This window comes from Taudactylus pleione, unplaced genomic scaffold (genome assembly GCF_031769625.1).
Source record: "Taudactylus pleione unplaced genomic scaffold, aTauple2 ptg000937l, whole genome shotgun sequence".
NCBI lineage: Eukaryota > Metazoa > Chordata > Amphibia > Anura > Myobatrachidae > Taudactylus > Taudactylus pleione.
In genome coordinates this window covers 2,382,187-2,402,210 of record NW_028285338.1, presented here as the reverse complement: position 1 = coordinate 2,402,210, position 20,024 = coordinate 2,382,187, and the positions used below count along the sequence as shown (strand labels likewise).

At 48.3% G+C, this 20,024-nt stretch overlaps 1 protein-coding gene across 1 annotated transcript in view; it reads right to left on the bottom strand.

Annotated features, from left to right (window-relative positions):
• The window catches only part of LOC148473307 (tyrosine-protein kinase-like), a 68,097-nt gene that overhangs the window by 16,920 nt on the left and 31,153 nt on the right, over positions 1-20,024 (bottom strand). Inside the window, exons 4-6 of the mRNA XM_088459811.1 lie at positions 14,890-15,055; positions 14,421-14,585; positions 1,753-1,808 (exon numbers count right to left, since the gene is read on the bottom strand). Of these exons, the coding sequence (XP_088315937.1) occupies positions 1,753-1,808; positions 14,421-14,585; positions 14,890-15,055 (387 nt within the window). The remainder of the gene's footprint in view (positions 1-1,752; positions 1,809-14,420; positions 14,586-14,889; positions 15,056-20,024) is intronic.

Below are 20,024 nucleotides of genomic sequence, written 5' to 3'. Positions count from 1 at the left end.
TAACGGATGTAACCTGCGCCTCCAAGGCGGTGCTTCTGACATCCCTGCAGATTGTAGCTCAATATTGTAATTATCACACAATCGGGAGTTAGATGACTGCCTCTGTGTAAACTTAACTGCACACTTTTTGTTTTAGGGGCAGGCGCAGTCCCCCCACTACCACAAATTATTCAGGTAATTGCTTTTGAGATGCCTTAGTCAGTCATGCTACATACAAACCCCACACATACAATATATAAGTGCAGTGAAAAAGGTCAAAAGAGGAAACTGAAATATAGTCAGGAGAGAGTCACACTTGCCCTGATAGCGCTCCTAGCCAGGGCTGGCTCCAGGGTTCTGAGCACCGTGTGCCAGCTCTTGAGAGAGCGCGACCGAATTTGGGGGTGTGGCCTAATTACCATAGGCCACACCCCGTGCACGCCTCCAAATAATGTCAGGCTGGGGGTAAAGCCCAGCACTCCATCACTGGCTGGGCTTCCCCCAGCCCTCTCCCATCAGTGCGCGCATGCGCACGGCATCCATTCACTCTCTGGAGGTCCGGCACCACCGCACAGCTGCGGCGGTGGGGGTCCCCAGCCTCGCGATTTGACCACCCGCGGGCCACTTTTACCCGCGGGTGGAACAGCGGGACACTGCTGTCCCGCTGAAATCGGGATGCTGGGGAGGGGTGCCACCCTATACGGGTGGCACCCCTGTGCAACCGCACTAGTCAAACACCCCTAGAGCCGGCCCTGCTCCTAGCAGTGCCAGACAATGCTAGGCATATGAGGAAATAAGTACTGATAAATAAGTAGCTCCTGATCCTCCCATAAATGCTCCCCTGATCTGCCTAAGCCCCGCTGTGTTACCTACCTGGACTGTATCAGTTTCCTGCAGCAGCGATGTTACAGTCTCACACTGTGCAGCAGACGCTGTTCCTCCGTATAATGGCCACCAGCACACTTCTGCGAAGCACTGGGGCCGCTAGGAGGAAGGTGCAGGACTTCAGAGCTAAGCTCCGCCCTCCGCTTATGCGCTCATATATAATTCATAAGACCGCGCTGTGAGAGGGAAGAGGCTGCACAGTTGTGAAAAATCAGGACTTCGGAGCTAAGAATCTCCGCCCCCCCGCTCATGCATAATGCATAAACGCGTGCTGTGAGAGGGAAATCCCGTACAGCCGCTACTGCTGCCGAGTGACTCCGTTAGTGTGACCAGCGGGGGACTCAGTGCGCGCTGCATGCAGTGGCATGCAGTCTGCCACAGTGGTCTCTTCCTGTAGTCAGGGACCCCAGGCGAGCTGCAAGCAGTTGCGAGTGGGTCCCTGATGGCAGTCTCCCATGGATCAGACAGGTAGTGGCAGATGCTGCCTGTCTGTTCTCAGCTTCAGTGAGGCAGCGCTATTGATAGAAAACCTAATAACCCAGAGCATGTGGTATACACGACCAGCTCCACTCGGGCACAAGCTAAAACTGGGGCTTGGTGGGGGAATAAAGGGGGAGGAGCCAGTCACACTTATTAACTATTTAAAGTGCCAGCTCCCACTTAGCACCGTCTATACCCCACTGTCTATGCTCTACAGTGTCCCCTAGTGGACGGGCGGAGAAAATGCGTCCTTATGTTGTCCTGCGATGGCATAGCGTTCACAGACATTAGCATATTTTCGCAGTGAGACTGTGTGCGTAGTCGCAGCTGCAATCCGTAGTGAATCAGGCCCACTGTCCGTAAACAGAATTCCTAGATGTAGTGTAACGGGTGCTGCAATATACTGACCTGCACTGCAAAGTCCAGCAGCTGGTGCTCAAACAGGTCCCTGTCCTTCTGATGAGCTGGGGATAGAGGAGAAGGAGGTCATTCCAGGAATATAATATGATTATATATATATACAGATGTAACATGGCCAATGCCCCAATATGGTACATACAGATGTAACATCAGCATTTTGCTGCACTGAATATATATTGGCTTGCCTGAGAACTTTAGGTAACGAACTACAAGTCTCAGCATTTTGCTGATGAGCAATGTTATATAGGATATCACTGCATAGTGTAGTAGTTTGATGGTTTTTTTTGTTTCTTTGTTAGTTAGCTCATTGAGCCTGATATTAGCCTAGTGGTATGTGCTGTGTGTTTGTTTTACTCAATGTATTACTAGCCATATTAGTGGGAGGGTGCTGGGCTTGTAAGCAATCAGTAACTTCACATGCCAGGTCTCCTACATATGGGTCATTAGCATGCTGGAAAGCCTGGCTGGAAGTGCCCTGTATCAGAAGTGCTTTTTAAGATTAATACTGGCGTTAGATTGGCATTGAACCCAAATGAAACAGAAGGGAAACAACCTAGCTACACTTCTAACAACCTGATCCAGATTTGGAGAAAATAACATCCACAAAGCTCACTGCTGCATGAGCCTGCTGACTGCATAGCCTGGACCTTCAACACTGGACTCTGTTTGGCTGCTACAAAAACTTTGTGCATCACTTTCTACTATTTGTGCTATCTCTGTGCTTAACAGATAATCTTAATGAACACTGTTAATGTCAGCTTACCTCTCTAATGTCTTTTGCCTTTTGCCTAGTCTTACATCATCTAGCTACTACCACTGTCTACTCTCTACTCTAATATTCAATTTCTACTACCATCTAATCTCCCCTTTTTCTATACTCAATATATTTTTGTTGTGCTGACACTGTACCTCATCCTTACCATGACCATGTTGTCTTCAACTCCCCCCTTCACTCAGTTTACTTTATAACTAATCTTTTGTGCTGCCCCCTGATTCCACCTCTATCCTTTTCCCCTGGTCTCCTCCATCTCCTCCTATCTCCCCTTCTCTCTCTGCCTTCCTCCTTCCTCTTATACCCCCCAGGATCCTACCACCTCACTGGTAATCTCCCCTCCGTCACTTCTCTCCCGGTCACTTCACCCCACTTCATCCACATCTCCTTAATTTCTCTCCCTACCCACCTCCTACAGAGTCCCCTCCTAGCACAGGACCACGCATGATCTCTACACTCTATTCACCTTGGTCTCCCAAAGTAATCTCCTCTCTATGCTATAGCAACCCTGATAATCTCATTCACATCTCTCCTATCAACTCTGTCACTCTATCCTGTGCCCTCTGGAATGCCAGATCAGTCTGTAACAAACTGGCCCCCACCCATGACCTTTTCATCTCCAACTCCCTGATCTCCTGGCCATTACTGAAACCTGGATTTCACCCTCTGACACCACTTCTCCTGCTGCTCTCTCCTATGGGGCTTCACCTTCTCCCACACCCCCTGGCCTAGGGGTCGCCATGGGGGTGGTGTTGGGGTCCTTCTATCCTCTGGTTACTAATACCAACTTACACCCTCAGAACCATCCCTTACATTCTCCACATTTGAAGTTCTTGCTATACGCCTCTTCCAACCAGTACACCTCAGAGTAGCTGTCATCTACCGTCCCCCAAGCCCTCCCTCCAAGTTCCTTGACAACTATGCTTCCTGGCTCCCTCACTTTCTCTCCTCAGACCTTCCCTCTATTATCCTAGGTGACTTCAATATTCCAATTGATATCCCCACAGAATCCGCTGCCTGCAAACTCCTCACCCTCACCTCTTCATTTGGCCTCTCCCAATGGACCTCCTCACCCTCCCATGCGAGTGGCCATTTGCTTGATCTGGTATTCAGTCACCATTGTGATATTTCTGCCTACTCCAATCCCCATTCTTCCTTTCTGACCATCACCTTCTCTTTTAACCTATCCCTCTCTCCTTCCCCTCCTCTACCTCCGAAAGCCACCATCACTAAGCGTAACATTGAAGCTATCAACACTGCTTTCTTTTCTTCCCTACTTGACTCACTTCTCTCTCCTATCCTTTTTCTCCTGCGCTGAACAAGTTGCTTCCCTATACAATGCCTCCCTTACTTCTGCTCTTGACTCTGTTGCACCGGCGATCACTACTCACCCTCGCAAATCCACACATCAACCCTGGCATTCCAAATGCACCAGAAACCTGCAAAAATGTTCACAAACCGCCGAGCGACAGTGGAGAAGATCACGCTCTCATTCTCTCTAACTACCGACCAATCTCTCTCCTCCCTTTTGCCTCCAAACTCCTTGAGCGTATTGTTTACAAACACCTTACCACCTTTCTTTCCTCCCACTCCCTCCTTCACCCTTTTCAGTCCGGCTTCCATTCTCTCCACTCCACTGAAACTGCCCTCACAAAAGTCAGCAATGACCTCCTTGCTGCAAAATCCAAGGGCCACTACTCCCTACTCATTCTCCATGACCTCTCTGCTGCTTTTGACACTGTGGACCACCCTCTACTGCTGCATATCCTTCACTCCCTTGGTCTATGTGACACTGCTCTCTCCTGGCTGTCCTCCTACCTCTCTGACCATTCCTTCTCTATTTCCTCACACAATGGGCGGAATTCAATTCTTTCCAGCCCCTATCGCGCCCGACGGAGCTATTCTATTCTTGCTCCTGTCTGGCGCGATCAGCTGCCAAGCGCTACATTTCAGCTCGCAGCCCCTGGGGGATGAGAGCTGAAATGTGCGAAAAGTTACATGTTCGGGCGCCCAAACATCACTTTTCGTGATCGCGCCCAGCACTTTGGTTGGGTTTAGCTGCTTTATGCGGCTAAACCTGACCTCTATGGGCGCGATCAGCGCGAAGAATGGCAGCAATTGAATAGCGGCCCGCGATCTCCTGTCACTTTAGATGGGAGATCCGGACCGCGTAATCAATTGAATTCCGCCCAATGACTCCTCCCCACCACAGCCTCTTACAGTAGGTATTCCCCAAGGTTCTGTTCTTGGACCTCCTCCTATTCTCTCTCTATACATCCTCTCTAGGTAAACTCATAAGCTCTTTTGACCTCCATTATCATCTCTATGCTGATGATACTCAGATCTACCTTTCTTCACCTGATCTTCCCCCCCGCTCTACTGACTCTTATCTCTAACTGTCTCTCTGCTATCTCTTCCTGGATATCCCAGTGATTTCTCAAACTTAATATGTCTAAGACTGAGCTGATCATCTTCCCACCCTCCCACATAACATCATGTCCCACTATTTCTTTATCAATAGAAGGCATAACTATCTCATCTAGTCCCAAAGTGTTGTTTTGGAGTCATCCTGGACTCTTCCCTCTCCTTCAAACCACATATTCCGAACCTCTCGAAGTCCTGTAGTTTCCATCTCAAGAATATTTCCAAGATCAGACCCTTTCTCACCCAGGATGCCATCAAAACCGTCATACACTCACTGGTCATCTCCAGATTGGACTATTGTAACCTCCTCCTATCTGGCCTCCCCAAATCCTATCTCTCTTCTCTCCAGTCTGTACTCAATGCTGCTGCTTGGCTCATCTTCCTCTCCAAATGCTCTACATCTGCCTCCCCTCTCCTACAAGCCCTCCCACTGGCTCCCCTACCCTTTCAGAAGCCAATTCAATGTTCTCACACTCACTTACAAAGCCCTCAACCATTCCTCTCCCATTTACATATCTGATCTCATCTCCCTTCACTCTTCTGTCCACCCTCTTCGTTCACTTAATACATGCTGCCTCTCATGCCAATTGATTACTTCCTCCCACCTCCAAGATTTTGCCCATGCTGCTCCCCACATTTGGTACTCCCTCCCTCTCCCAATCAGACTCTGCACCTCTCTACAGTCTTTCAAATGAGCTCTTAAGACCCACTACTTCATTAAAGCCTTCCAGCTCTCCTCCTAACTTGCTGCTACATCTTCCTTCCTACCCGCCTACCCCATCTGTGTCACTCCTGTTTGTCTGCCCCTCCCTTAAAGAATGTAAGCTCTTAGAGCAGGGCCCTCTACCCTCTTGTGCTTCTCCGTACTGTAATTTAATTTATCTCTTACTCCCCACTAAGGCAACTAAAGGTGCGTACACACTGGGCGCTTAAAGTGGATGACTGAATGATAACTATATCATTATCGTTAGTCGTCCACTTTATCGTCCATTTTTAACACCAAAACGATGAACGATAATGACTATGCACGTTCCCGTGGGTCGTTCGTCATTATTGTTCATCGGGTAAACATGCAGGCCAACCTGACGATATTGTCAGGTTGTTGCATGTTGGGTAATGGGAGAGAGAGCCCGGCGCTGAACGATATCGTTAATGATATCGTTCAGCGGGTGTGCTCAATAGGTGTGGGGGGTTACCTGAGAAATCCTTCTGTCTCACATCTGTAATACCATGCAAGTCTGCGAAAACATTGGTAACATCAAGTGAAAAGATGGCAGCAGGTGCTCTGGACTGATGAGTCACAATGTGAGATATTTGGCTGTAACATAGGCAGTTTGTTCTCTGAAGGGCTGGAGAGCGGCACAATAATGAGGGTCTGCAGGTTCCTTGCATGTTTGGGGCTGCATTTCAGCAAATGGAGTTGGGGATTTGGTCAGGATTAATGGTGTCCTCATTGCTGAGAAATACAGGCAGGTACTTATCCATCATGTAATACCATCAGGGAGGCATCTGATTGGCTTCAAATGTATTCTGCAGCAGGACAACGACCCCAAACATAAAGCCAATGTCACTAAGAACTATCTCAGCGTAAAGAACAAGGAGTCCTGGAAGTGATGATATGGCCCCTACAGAGCCCTGATCTCACCATCATCCAGCCTGTCTGGGATTATATGAAGAGACAGAAGGATATGAGCAAGATACATCCACAGAAGATCTGTGCTTAGTGCACCAAGATGTTTGGAACAACTTCCATGACGAGTTCCTTCAAAAACTGGTGTGCAAGTGTACCTAGAAGAACTGATGCTGTTTATGAAGGCAAAGGATGGTCACATCAAATGTCAAATTGATTTGATTTAGATTTCTCTTCTGTTCATTCACTTTGCATTTTCTTAATTGATAAAAATAAACTATTAACACTTCTTTGTGTGACAACATTCTTACTCTGCAGCATTATTTCCTCACCTGCCTAATACTTTTGCACAGGATTGTATATATAGACAGGCAAACGTACATACATATAAAACAGGTGTGTATGTATGTATGTGTATATATATATATATATATATATATGTGTGTATGTATATAACTATATATATATATATATATATATATATATATATATATATATATAGCACAATTATATAAACAGACACATATCTGTATACATCGATCTGGCACATTTTAAAATATCATACTGTATGTGTATCCATCAGAGGATGATCTTTGCACTAGCTTTCCTTCATGTACTGTGCTATAAATGTCTCCTTGGTTTCCACTGTGTTTTTTAAAGATTGACAACCTGCTAAACCAATGACACTATTCTTTCTGGATTACAAGTTTTCTTTGTGATTGATCACATTATACTTCTCTGGATTGGCTAACAACCATGTATCTCAACAAAGGCGATCTCTGATTGGAGGAGGGTCAGTATACACATTTTGCCTATAAATTTGAAAATCAGTTGTTACAATTGTCACAAGAAAGGTCACAGAGCAATCAAGTGCAGACAAAAGAATATGAATCTTACGTAAAATAAAAAATCCAATGGCAAAGATGAGTCAGCCCTGAGGGTTACAGATAGCCACAGAAAAGATGGTTGGTATATTCAGGTGCAACAAGGCTGTCATGGGAAGATTAGGACTTGGACCCGGAGTGGAGCTAGGAAAGGTCTTCAGGGCAGATTGCTGGTACTAGAAGGATGCTGATTTCAGAAGGGTATGATTCAGGAGTGGCCCGCTGGCAGGTGGTAGCCCAGACGGAGGAAAAACCCAACAGATATGCTGAGAATGGCCGACTGGTAACTGTTTGACTAGGGAAAAGAGCAGACTGTTTGGATGTCAGCAGGAGTCCCCCTAGGGGTGGTAGCCAGGAGAAGCACTGCTGTCTCATAGAGGTCTGACAAGAGTAGCTGGAGTCTGGAGCAAGCAGGGTCTGTGGCTAGTAGCTAGGAACAGGTTACAGCAAGGGAGCACAGAACTAGTACCCAGCTTGCACTGGGATTAACGTTGCACTGGCAAAGACTGCTCAGCAGCCAATAGCAAAGGAAGTGCATGGTTTCTAGGATTCCTGATAATGCTCTGGTTGGATTGGCTAAAATGAGTCACCTGATGAAATCCAAGATGGTGACGCCCATGTAGTGCTGCCATTCAGCACTCTGTGTCTGTGTGACCCCAAAGTATGCAGCGCTGACCTCCAGATGCCCACACCCTCACCAGAGGGACCCCGCCATAAAGTCCGAACAGGTAAGGCTTGCTGGCCCTGGCCACACACAGCCATGGTTGTGACAGTACCCCCTCCTTTACGGGTGACCTCCAGGCACCTCTTGGGTTTTTCAGGATTTTCTGAATGGCACTTGTGAGGAAGATGTGGAGCATTGACGTCTTCCTCCTTTACCCAACATCTTTCTTCGGGACCGTACCCCCTCCAGTCCAGCAAATATTGGAGTTGTCCATAGCGGTATCGAGAATCCAGGATCTATTTAATTTCAAACTCTACTCCTCTCTCAGTATGGACCTTGGGAGACGGAGGCAAAACTGGAAGGAATCGATTTAGAACCAATGGCTTGAGAAGAGAGATGTGGAAGGAGTTCATAACTTTAAGGTATGCAGGAAGTCGTAGTCTATAGGCCACAGGATTGATCCCCTCAATGATAGTAAAAGGACCGATGAAGGAGGGAGCAAACTTCATGGAAGGTACTCAGGGTCGACGATTACGAGTGGAAAGCCATACCTGCTCCCCAACTTTCATACTGGGAATGAAATCTTCTCTTCCTGTCAGCCCCTTTCAGAAGAGGCATGAACCTGGGCTCAAATTCAGGAAAAATCTTGTAGGGAGGTGGATACGGCTGGAACATCGAAGACTTTGGAACTCAGGGACCCTGGAATGATGACCACAGACCACAATGAAAGGAGTTTTCCCAGTAGAAGAATGATATGAGCTGTTGGGTGCAAATTCTCCCCAGGAAAAATAATCCACCCAGTCGTCTTGTGAAGACATGAACATCCTCAAGAACGTCTCTAGGTCTTGATTCTCCCTTTCTGTGCACCCGTTGGTCTGGGGGTGATAGGCTGTGGAGAATTTCAACTTGGCTCGCAGAGCAGAACACAAGGCTCTCCAAAATTTAGCCGCGAACTGAACTCCCCGGTCAGAAACAATCTCAGTTGGGAGTCCATGCAGACGAAATATATGGGAGATGAAAATCTGGGCAATCTTAGCAGTGGAAGGTAGTTTCTTGAGGGGAACATAGTGAACCATTTGGGAAAAATTATCAATCACGACCCAAATAGTAGAGTAACCTTTAGAGACAGGCAGGTCAGTCATGAAGTCCATGGACAAGTGGGTCCAAGGTCGAGTCAGAATGGACAGGTCTCAATTCACCGGCAGGTGCTTGCCGGGGAGTCTTATGTTGGGCACAATGGGTATAGGAAGAGATGACCTCAGAGATTTCATCTTTCATGGCAGGCCACCAGTAAGTCTGTTGGAGAAATTCTAGAGTTTTGCAAATACCCATGTGTCTGGAGAACTGAAACTTATGAGCCCAGGTTAGAAGCTGTTTCCTGAGATTTGGGGCCACGAAGATCTTTCCTGGAGGTGGTTGAATGTTATTGGCAGCAAACACCATGGATTCCAGGACAGGTGTCTCCCCTAGATCTTCTGCAGGATTTTGAGATGAGAAGGACCGGGATAGGGCATCCGCTTTCTGGTTTTGAGATCCCGGGCGGAAGGTTAAGGAGAAATTGAACTGGGAGAAGATTGCCCATCGTGCTAAACGAGGACTGACACAATGGATGTATTTTAGGAAGAGCAAAATCCTATGATCTGTAAAAACAGTGATAGGGCGCTTGGTGCCTTCAAGCAAATACCGCCATTCCTCAAAGGCAAGTTTAACAACTTGTAACTCTTGCTCCCCCGATAGGGTAATTTCTCCTGACTAGGAGGAACTTCTTGGAGAAATAGCCACAGGGATGGACCAGATTATCCTTGAACTTTTGAGAGAGGACCGCTCCAACTGCCTCAGAAGAAGCATCCACCTCCAACAAAAAAGGTCTATCCACGTCAGGCTTCCTCAGGACTGGAGTGGAGATAAATGCTTTCTTTAATAATTGAAAGGCTGATTCGGCCTCCGGAGGCCATTGAGAGGGAATTGCCCCCTTATGAGTAAGAGCAGATATAGGTGAAACTAAGGTGGAGAAGCCTTTGATGAAACGCCTATAATAATTGGTGAACCCCAGGAATCTTTAGTCTCGTCCTGGCTCTCTAAAGGCGATTCAATCAAGAATGCTTGTGCCTTTTTTGAGGATCCATTTTGAAACCAGAGCCGGAGATGACGTATCCCAAGAAAGAAATGGAGGACACCCCGAACACACATTTCTCGAGCTTGCAGTACAACCGGTTCTTTCGTAAGTGAGACAGAACCTCTCTCACATGTTCTTGATGCTCCTCTGGAAAGGAAGAAAAAATGAACATGTCGTCGAGAGAGACCACGACAGAGGAATACAGCAGATCTCTGAAGATTTCATTCACAAATCCTTGGAAGAATGCAGTGGCATTGCTAAGGCCAAACGGCATCACTAGATATTCAAAATGTCCATCCCGAGTATTGAATGCGGTCTTCCATTCATCTCCAGGTCGTATTCGTATGAGGTTGTAAGCACCTCTCAAGTCCAGTTTTGTAAAAATGGAAGCACCCTTGACTGTCAAAAAGTTTGGTGATAAGAGGCAAGGGGTAACTGTTCTTTACAGTAAGGTCGTGTAGTCCCCGATAGTCAATACAGGGACGTAGGCCTCCATCCTTTATAGCAATGAAGAAAAATCCTGCCCCAGCTGGAGAGGTGGAAGGCCTAAAGAAGCCCTTTTGCAAATTTTCCTGGATATATTCGGACATTGCTTTGGTCTCAGACAAGGACAACTGGTACGTGCGACCTTGGGGTGGCGACTTTCCAGGAATCAATTCAATAGGAAAATCCCAGTCCCGATGTGGTGGAAAGGAATCAGCTTCAGCTTTACAAAAGACATCACTAAAGGAAACCATAGTGACTAGGAATTAGTGAATTTTCAAGTACTTGTATTTTCCTCATAGATTTAATACAGGGTAAGCAAGATGTTTGACAAGTCTCTGCCCAAGACAAAATTTGCAGAGAGTCCCAGTCAATCCTAGGGTTATGTTGACATAACCAGGGGTATCGTAATATAATACCGTGTGAAGCCTTGGGGATAACTAAGAATTGTATGGACTCAGTATGAAGAGCCCCTATGCGGACTCATAAAGGGGAGGTAACTAAAGACACAGTTCTGTTACGGATACAGCTTCCATCAACTGTCGACAGGGCGATTTCATGGTCAAGAGTCTCGACAGGTACCCGGAACTTCTCAACAAGTTCGGCTGTTCTGAAATTCCCCGGGGCTCCTGAATCAAGGAGAGAAAGCACAGTTATATTGTCCTTTACCATCTCCAGAGAAAGAGACAGTCGATTATTTTTTGGACGGAGACGAAGTCATTACTCCTAACCTGATGACCCCGATGCCAGTTAGAAGTGAAAGTTTCCTGGACACTGAGGGCAGGATGCCACCAAATGTCCATTTCCACCACAATACAGGCATAGAGTCTCTGCGGCGACATCTCTGTCATTCTTCGGAAGATAAATGAGCTCTTAATTTGCATAGGCTCATCTCCGACTGGTTCTGGCGTGGGAGTACTGGAGGGATTAGTTGGGCGAAACCGGTTGCGGTCCACTTTAGATTTCTAAACTTGGTGTTCTCTGAATCTCAAGTCCACCTTGTTACAGAGGTAAATAACCCCATCCTGAGTAGAAGGAAGGTCTCTCTTAGCCAGGTCATCCTTCACTCGATTGGAGAGTCTGCTCCAGAAAGCCGCTATCAGAGCTTCTTTGTTCCATTCCAACTCAGATGCCAGCGTCTAAAACTGAATAATGTACTGGCTCACAGGACGGTTGCCTTTGCAGAGTCGCAATAATTCAGCGGCAGGTGAGGTTGTTCTCCCTGGCTCGTCAAAAATACTCCTAAAGGAGGCCAGGAACTCAGAATAGTTGTCCAGGATCAGGTCAGATCTTTCCCAGAGAGGAGATACCCAGTCCAGAGTGGACCCGGAAAGAAGAGACACAATTCCCCCACTCTGCCAAAACTACCCTTCATTCCCCCACTTTGCAGAGACTACTCTGCATTCCCCCACTCTGCAGACACTACCCGGCATTCCCCCACTCTGCAGACACTACCCGGCATTCCCCCACTCTGCAGACACTACCCTGCATTCCCCCACTCTGCCTACACTACCCGGCATTCCCCCACTCTGCAGACACTACCCGGCATTCCCCCACTCTGCAGACACTACCCGGCATTCCTCCACTCTGCAGACACTACCCGGCATTCCTCCACTCTGCAGACACTACCCTGCATTCCCCCACTCTGCCTACACTACCCGGCATTCCCCCACTCTGCAGACACTACCCTGCATCCCCAACTCTGCAGACACTACCCTGCATTCCCCCACTCTGCAGACACTACCCTGCATTCCCCCACTCTGCAGACACTACCCTGCATTCCCCCACTCTGCAGACACTACCCAGCATTCCCCCACTCTACCGACACTACCCTGCATTCCCCCACTCTGCAGACATGACCCTGCATTCCTCCACTCTACCGACACTACCCTGCATTCCCCACTCTACCGACACTACCCTGCATTCCCCCACTCTACCGACACTACCCTGCATTCCCCCACTCTACCTACACTACCCTGCATTCCCCCACTCTACCTACACTACCCTGCATTCCTCCACTCTACCTACACTACCCTGCATTCCCCCACTCTGCAGACACTACCCTGCATTCCCCCACTCTGCAGACACTACCCTGCATTCCCCCACTCTGCAGACACTACCCTGCATTTCCCACTCTACCCTGCATTCCCCCACTCTACATACACTACCCTGCATTCCCCACTCTGCCTACACTACCCTGCATTCCACAATCTGCCTACACTACCCTGCATTCCCCCACTCTGCAGACACTACCCTGCATTCCCCCACTCTGCAGACACTACCCTGCATTCCACACTCTGCCTACACTACCCTGCATTTCCCCACTCTGCCTACACTACCCTGCATTTCCCCACTCTGCCTACACTACCCTGCATTCCCCCACTCTGCCTACACTACCCTGCATTCCCCCACTCTGCCTACACTACCCGGCATTCCCCCACTCTACATACACTACCCTGCGTTCCCCCACTCTACCTACACTACCCTGCATTCCCCCACTCTACATACACTACCCTGCACTCCCCACTCTACCTACACTACCCTGCATTCCCCCACTCTACATACACTACCTTGCATTCCCCCACTCTACATACACTACCCTGCATTCCCCCACTCTACATACACTACCCTGCATTCCCCCACTCTACATACACTACCCTGCATTCCCCCACTCTACATACACTACCCTGCATTCCCCCACTCTACCTACACTACCCTGCATTCCCCCACTCTACAGACACTACCCTGCACTCCCCACCCTGCAGACACTACCCTGCACTCCCCACTCTACCTACACTACCCTGCATTCCCCCACTCTGCCTACACTACCCTGCACTCTCCACTCTGCAGACACTACCCTGCACTCCCCACTCTGCAGACACTACCCTGCACTCCCCGCTCTGCAGACACTACCCTGCACTCCCCACTCTGCAGACACTACCCTGCACTCCCCGCTCTGCAGACACTACCCTGTGAGGGAATCTTGTTCCTCCTGAATGACAATCTTCTGCATAGAGCTGCTTACCTGCAGATAGAGAGGTGTAATCTGCATACGTCTGCCTGTAGCAGCAACACTCACAGAGGCCTCCGCTGGCTGCTGATTCATGGGGACTCTGGGCCTGATTCAGACCCATTCGCAAGCGGGTCGATTGTTAGGCAGTGCGCACGCCCTGGAGCGAGAGAGAAATCACTCGCTTCGGCACTCTCATCCAAAAGGGGAGGCAGGCAGGGGGGCGTGGCTGGCCAAGCAGAGGCGTTCACCTGCCATTTGGGGGCGGCCCCACTGACATCATGAGTGATGTCAGTGGGTGAGCTTCCGGGTCTATTAGAGCTGAAAGCTCACTGGGGCTTGTGGGAATGAGACCCTACCACACTACCACAAGGGTCTTGTCGCAAGCCCGATGGTTGCGACCATCACCTGGCCGCTCACAAAAGCAGTGGGTGGTCACCAACAGCAATGCAAGCGGCGAGGAGGCTGGATTTTGAAAAAAAAGTGGCTGTCCTGATTCAGAGCGAGCGGCTCTGATTCAGGCCCTCTGTTCTGTGTGCTCCATTGGCATTGTCCTGTATGCCTGGCATTCTACACAGCTATCATTGTTGTCTGACAAGTAAATGAGACAATAACAATGCAAAGGACAGTGCCCATGGTAAAGAGATAATATAACACGCCCTAGCTTACCCACCTCTCAGGTACTTCTTCAGGGTGCCATGTTTCATGTACTCAGTAACGATGAAGACGGGTTCGGCTTGTAAACAAACTGCATATAACCTCAGCAGCTTCTCATGGCTCAGCCTCCACATGGTATCAGCCTCGTCATACAGCGACTTCTGTAGGGACGCTGCCGTCACTGTCATGGGGACAACAAATGGAGAGACATATAGGTGTTACTACTACTACGGTCTCATCTGCTGACCATCTCCTTCTCCCTGTCATGGATCTTATCATTTATCTGCACATGAACGGGCTCAGTTTATTCAAAATCTGCTCAGGGCCTCTGTGTTGGCAGCTCCAGCATTGTCCTAGCTGCAGTATCTCTATTGGAGGATGACGAGGGCTGTAATAGTATGGGGAGAAGGCTTAGATTGTGGTCAGTGATATACTGTAATTATAGGTAACATATTGGGGCACAGTTTGGGGATGGCTGGAATCACCTTGAAGTTCCTTCACAGCTACTTCTGTGGTTCCGTTCCACAGGCCCAGCCACACCATGCCGAACTTCCCACTGCCCAGCATCTCCACCTTATGTATGGAGCTGGGGTCGATCTCCAGTTGTTGCACAGTGGTGTGGGATATGCTCGCAGTAGATGGAAGATCCAGCTATTGGATGGAAACAAGAGATGACACAACACTTACAGCTGGTGCCGTCAGTTTACATTAATTCAGAAAAGTCTTTGCTATAAATAGGAGGCTGCTCTTCACCATTTGTGGTCTGAGATAGACCAGCACCTGCCCCTACATCTCATACATCTATCTGTACAACAAATTCCTTTTTAAAGTCAGGTGTCATAAGAACTGTTTGGGTGCATAATGCTACATTTAATGCCTGAAAAGCCCTTTCTGCCTAGGGAGTCCTCTTAATTATAACAAACTGACTGATTGGCCTTGGTAAGGTCAGTCATAGAGACAGCAATGGTGGCAAAATTGAGTATAATCCTTCTATAATACCCTGAGATTGCCAAAAATGCTCTCACCTGATTCTAATTTAGGGGTCGTGGCCTATGTTGTATTGCATCCAAAATACTTTACTACTTCCATCCATAGACAACATTTTGTTACAAGTCGCGGTCATGACTTGTCTCCTGCTGGCATTTCACTCCTACTGATGCTGTTGTTCCAGCGCCATCAGTTGCTAGGCGACCTAGATGCCGCAGGATGTCACGTGTTCCCCACAACATGCAGTGATTGGTCCCTTTGCCTATTTGTGCACGCTGGCCTTTTGCTGCCTCGCTGACTATAGCGTTCCTTTAGGTTCTCTCAGCTCTGCTGCATGGTCAGCATTCTGTTCTCTCACTATATTGTATCCTGATTCTCCAGCAGCTTCCATGCTGCCACCAGCTCCCAAGCCACTCCGTCGACTTCCCACCCGCACCAGCAGCTCCCGCGCTGCTACCAGCTCTCAAGCCACTCCAGCAGCTTCTGTGCTGCCACCGGCTTTCAAGCCACTCCATCGGCTTCCCAGCCACATCAGCAGCTTCTGTGCTGCCACCGACTTTCAAGCCACTCCATCGGCTTCCCAGCCACAGCTCACCACCGGCTCTCCAGTCACACTACCAGCTCTAAGCCGCATCTCACCACCAGCTCTCCAGCCACACTACCGGCTTAAAGTCGCATTTCACCACCGGCTCACCAACCACTACCGGCTCTCAAAGCCGCATCTAACCACCAGCTTACAAGCCACATTTCCAGCTCTCAAAGCTGCATCTGATCACCGGCTCTCCAGTCATACTACCGGGTCAAAGGCGCATCTCACCACTGGCTCACCAGTCACTACCTGCTCTCAAGGCCGCATCTCACCACCGGCTCACAAGCTGCACTACCGGCTCTCAAAGCCGCATCAAACTACTGGCTCTCTAGCTGTACTCCCGGCTCTCAAAGCCGCATCTCACCACCGGATCTACAGCCACATTACCGGCACAAAGCCATATCTCACCACTGGCTCACCAGCCACTTCCGGCACTCAAAGCCGCATCACGAGTTCACCAACTAGTGTACCGGCTCCCAAGTCACACCATCAGCTCATAAGCCACACCATTGGCTCTCAATGCCACATCTCAAGTTCATCAACTTGTGCACTGGCTCTCAAGCAACATCATCGGCACTTTAGCTGCACCATCGGCTCCTAAGCAACATTGTCAGCTCTCAAGCCACACTGGTGGCTCCTTTGCTGTGCTATTGACTCGTACTTCACATCGCCACTGCATTCCATTGATTATCCATGCAAACTGCTACTACCCGGAGTACTAAGACCAGGAGGCCATCTAAGTGCCAGTGAACTTGTCTTGTTCCATGGGAACAATGGGTGGCCATTAGTGGGAGAAAACCTCGCTAGCCTGGGTTCTAGGGGGTTTGCATGGAACAATCCTTGGTATTCTTAACAGATTCATAACACATTTTTGTAAATCCTGCCTCATAGATGATGTCCAACACTCCTTGTACCCTAGGTAAGTGAGACTGCCAATCAGGACTATAGATGACATCATCCAGACAAGCAGCAGCATACTATCTATGGGGCCTTAGAATTTTGTCCACCAGGTGCCCCATGTAATCCAAATGGCAACATCTTATATCGGTACATACACTCTGGTGCAGAAAGAGCTGTCTTTTCTTTTGCATTATCTGTCAAAGGCCAAGTCCAAAAGTAAATTTCTGTAGACATCAATTCCCATTTGGCTTCTGGTATTGTATAAGACTTTAGGTTAACCTTAACCCCAGGTTCAGTGATTATTTCATATTTAATAACTGTTGCTTTACCAGGTATGTCAGAAAAAAAATCTCTATTTCTTATGAGAAATTATTTAGCCTCATGCTGTTGAACAGCTAAGAAGGTATTGGATATTGGTACTACAGGAACCAAAGGTACTGCAGTACTGAAGGGGCTGGGCTGGCAGACAGAGACACTCTGAGGTCTTTTTATAATTACTAATACTTATCTGAAGATAATTAGGTCTAGAACTCATATGGATTTCTACCTAATTACCGGAGGAAATCATAATTTCTCCACTCCATAAGTATTTATCCCGAAAAGCTGTTATTTTTGTGATGAAAGCTGTTTGGAAAATACAGTAGATACTTTTCCCTGCCTCCTGTAACATAACATTGCCGGTGTGCATGCTACAAATGCACCACTTCCATTCACAGAAGCGATGCGTGCGCAGCATGCATAACAGCAGCAGTAAGTGTTACAAATGTTTTGCATGTTATCCCCGCCGCTGCTGCTACTGCAACGAGAAGCGTTTCCCCTCTATCTTTTCCCTGGTGGCATTTGTAAATGCTTCTTCTATTTTATTAATTAACTGTTTAAAGGAAATAAACAATTAATTAAGCACTTACAAGTGCTGGCGGGGACTGGACAGAGGGGAGACATGTGGCAGGGGAGGGGGCCGGCTAGGACGCCAAATGGGGAGGGAGGTGAGAGGGAGTCCCACTGTGGTCCCACTGCTTCACAAGCTGTCATGTAAACAGCAGCTTGTGAAGCCTTACGGGGTCTCTATGCCATCTGAGAATGGCATACAATAGCACCATCAAATTCCAAAAATACACAATTTTTGGAATTTGATCAATGGTGTAATTTTCACATCTCCATACTACAACATGATCACTCATTGATATAAGGTCCTATTAATGTCCAGTACACAGTTCTGTCCACAGTAGTATGTGATGCACACACCCTCCATCTGCATTATAAATGGGCCAAGTTCCACTCACACAAAGAGTGAGCATCCTCAGCTGGGCCCTCTCCTGTTTATCTGTCCTTCCTGCCCTTGTACTCAGATCAAGCAGAAACAGGCTGTAAAAAGTACACGATTTTGGGACAATCCAAGCTGCAGGCTTGTATGATGCTGGGGGGGGGGGGGGTCGGGCGCACTTAGGTAGTCACATACACCTTCCCTACTTTTTACAGCCACTGCTTGTAAGTGTCCCAAAAATTACTCTACCCAATTGGCATGAGTAGAGATCACACTTTGTCCACCAGGGTCAAACAATTGCTGGCTCAATTTGCCATCTGGGCCCACCAGACCATTTTCTAGGTCTGAAGGGTCTGGACTCAGCAGTTAACAGTTTTGATTACAGCTCCCTCCAGAGTGCCAGGCACTGGGTTCAATCACAATTCTCAGTAGTGGGCAACCCATATCATCAGAGATTCATCTCTTCTCCCCACTCCTCATTGTTGGACCTCACTCCCTTTGCCTCTGGCGCATCAGAGAGGAGCGTAATCTGTGGCACCCGGCCCACATCAGGGAACCTGTCAGGGGTAGGCTATGGCTGGGGGACTCTCTCTGCAATTAGTAACAGTGATGAAGTTGGCTGCAGGATAGCAGGGAGGTTCTGCACTTCTTCTCCCCATGATCCCCCCTCAAAAACCTCTATGCCCTCCCATGGGCCCACTACATCCATCGCACCCCCAGGGGAAAATAACTGGGCCTCACCTGGGGTGTTCTCCATCTTGGTCACTGTTGCTATCTCCTCACCCAGCCCGGCCGGCTGAGTGACTGGTGGGATGTTACTGTGGGGCTGGACTGCTGGCGTCTCCATCACGGCCCTGGATGCTTCACCCCTGTCACTCATTTGCACAGTACTGGGAAGTGATGAGTCTTTCTGGGCTTCTTGTGGATGGTTCTGCCCAAACTCCTCATTCAGTATACTGCCCATGGGATCCTCCTAATCCCCATCAGGTCAGAGTCTCCTCTAATCACCATTCTGATTGCATTTTCCTCTGAGCCTGCTTCACTGATCTGCTCAGGGCTTTTACCAGAGCTGAGGTGAGAGGGGCCACATTGTACTTCCTTCTCCTCTGTCTCTTGAATTGGAACTTCAGCAATAATAGAGTCTCTGAGCTATGGTCAGCTATGGGGGTATTTTCTGATAAAGCACTTACCCCCTTCTCTGGCTCTGCTCCATGCTCCAGCTGTCTCTGCCCATCAGAACAGCACAGGACTACTGCATTAGGATTCCACACTGCACTCTTCTCATCCTCCTACTCTATTACCTCTCCTCTAGATCCTATACCCTCACAAATTAGTAAAGCTCTGTCTCCTGTGCTCATCCCAACCCTAACTAAAATCTGTAATCTCTCTCTTTCTACTGGCATCTTTCCATCACTGTTCAAGCATGCAGTGATTACTCCCATTCTGAAAAAACAAAATTCTGACCCTAACACTCTCTCTAATTACCGTCCTATCTCCCAGCTCCCATGCCCCTCCAAGCTACTGGAGAGACTTGTCTACACCCGCCTCACACACTTTCTTAACACCCACAACTTATTGGACCCACTTCAGTCTGGCTTCCGTTCCCAGCACTCCACAGAGACAGCACTGTCTAAGGTAGTAAATGATTTGGTCACTGCCAAGGCTAAAGGCCATTACTCACTTCTAATTCTTCTAGATCTCTCTGCTGCTTTTAACACTGTTGACCACTCTCTTCTCGTACAAACATTACAATCCCTAGGTCTTAAGGACACAGCCCTTTCTTGGTTCTCTTCCTACCTATCTGATCGCTCTTTTTCTGTTCGTTTTTCTGATTCTGCCTCCTCTTCGCTACCTCTATCAGTTGGAGTACCGCAAGGCTC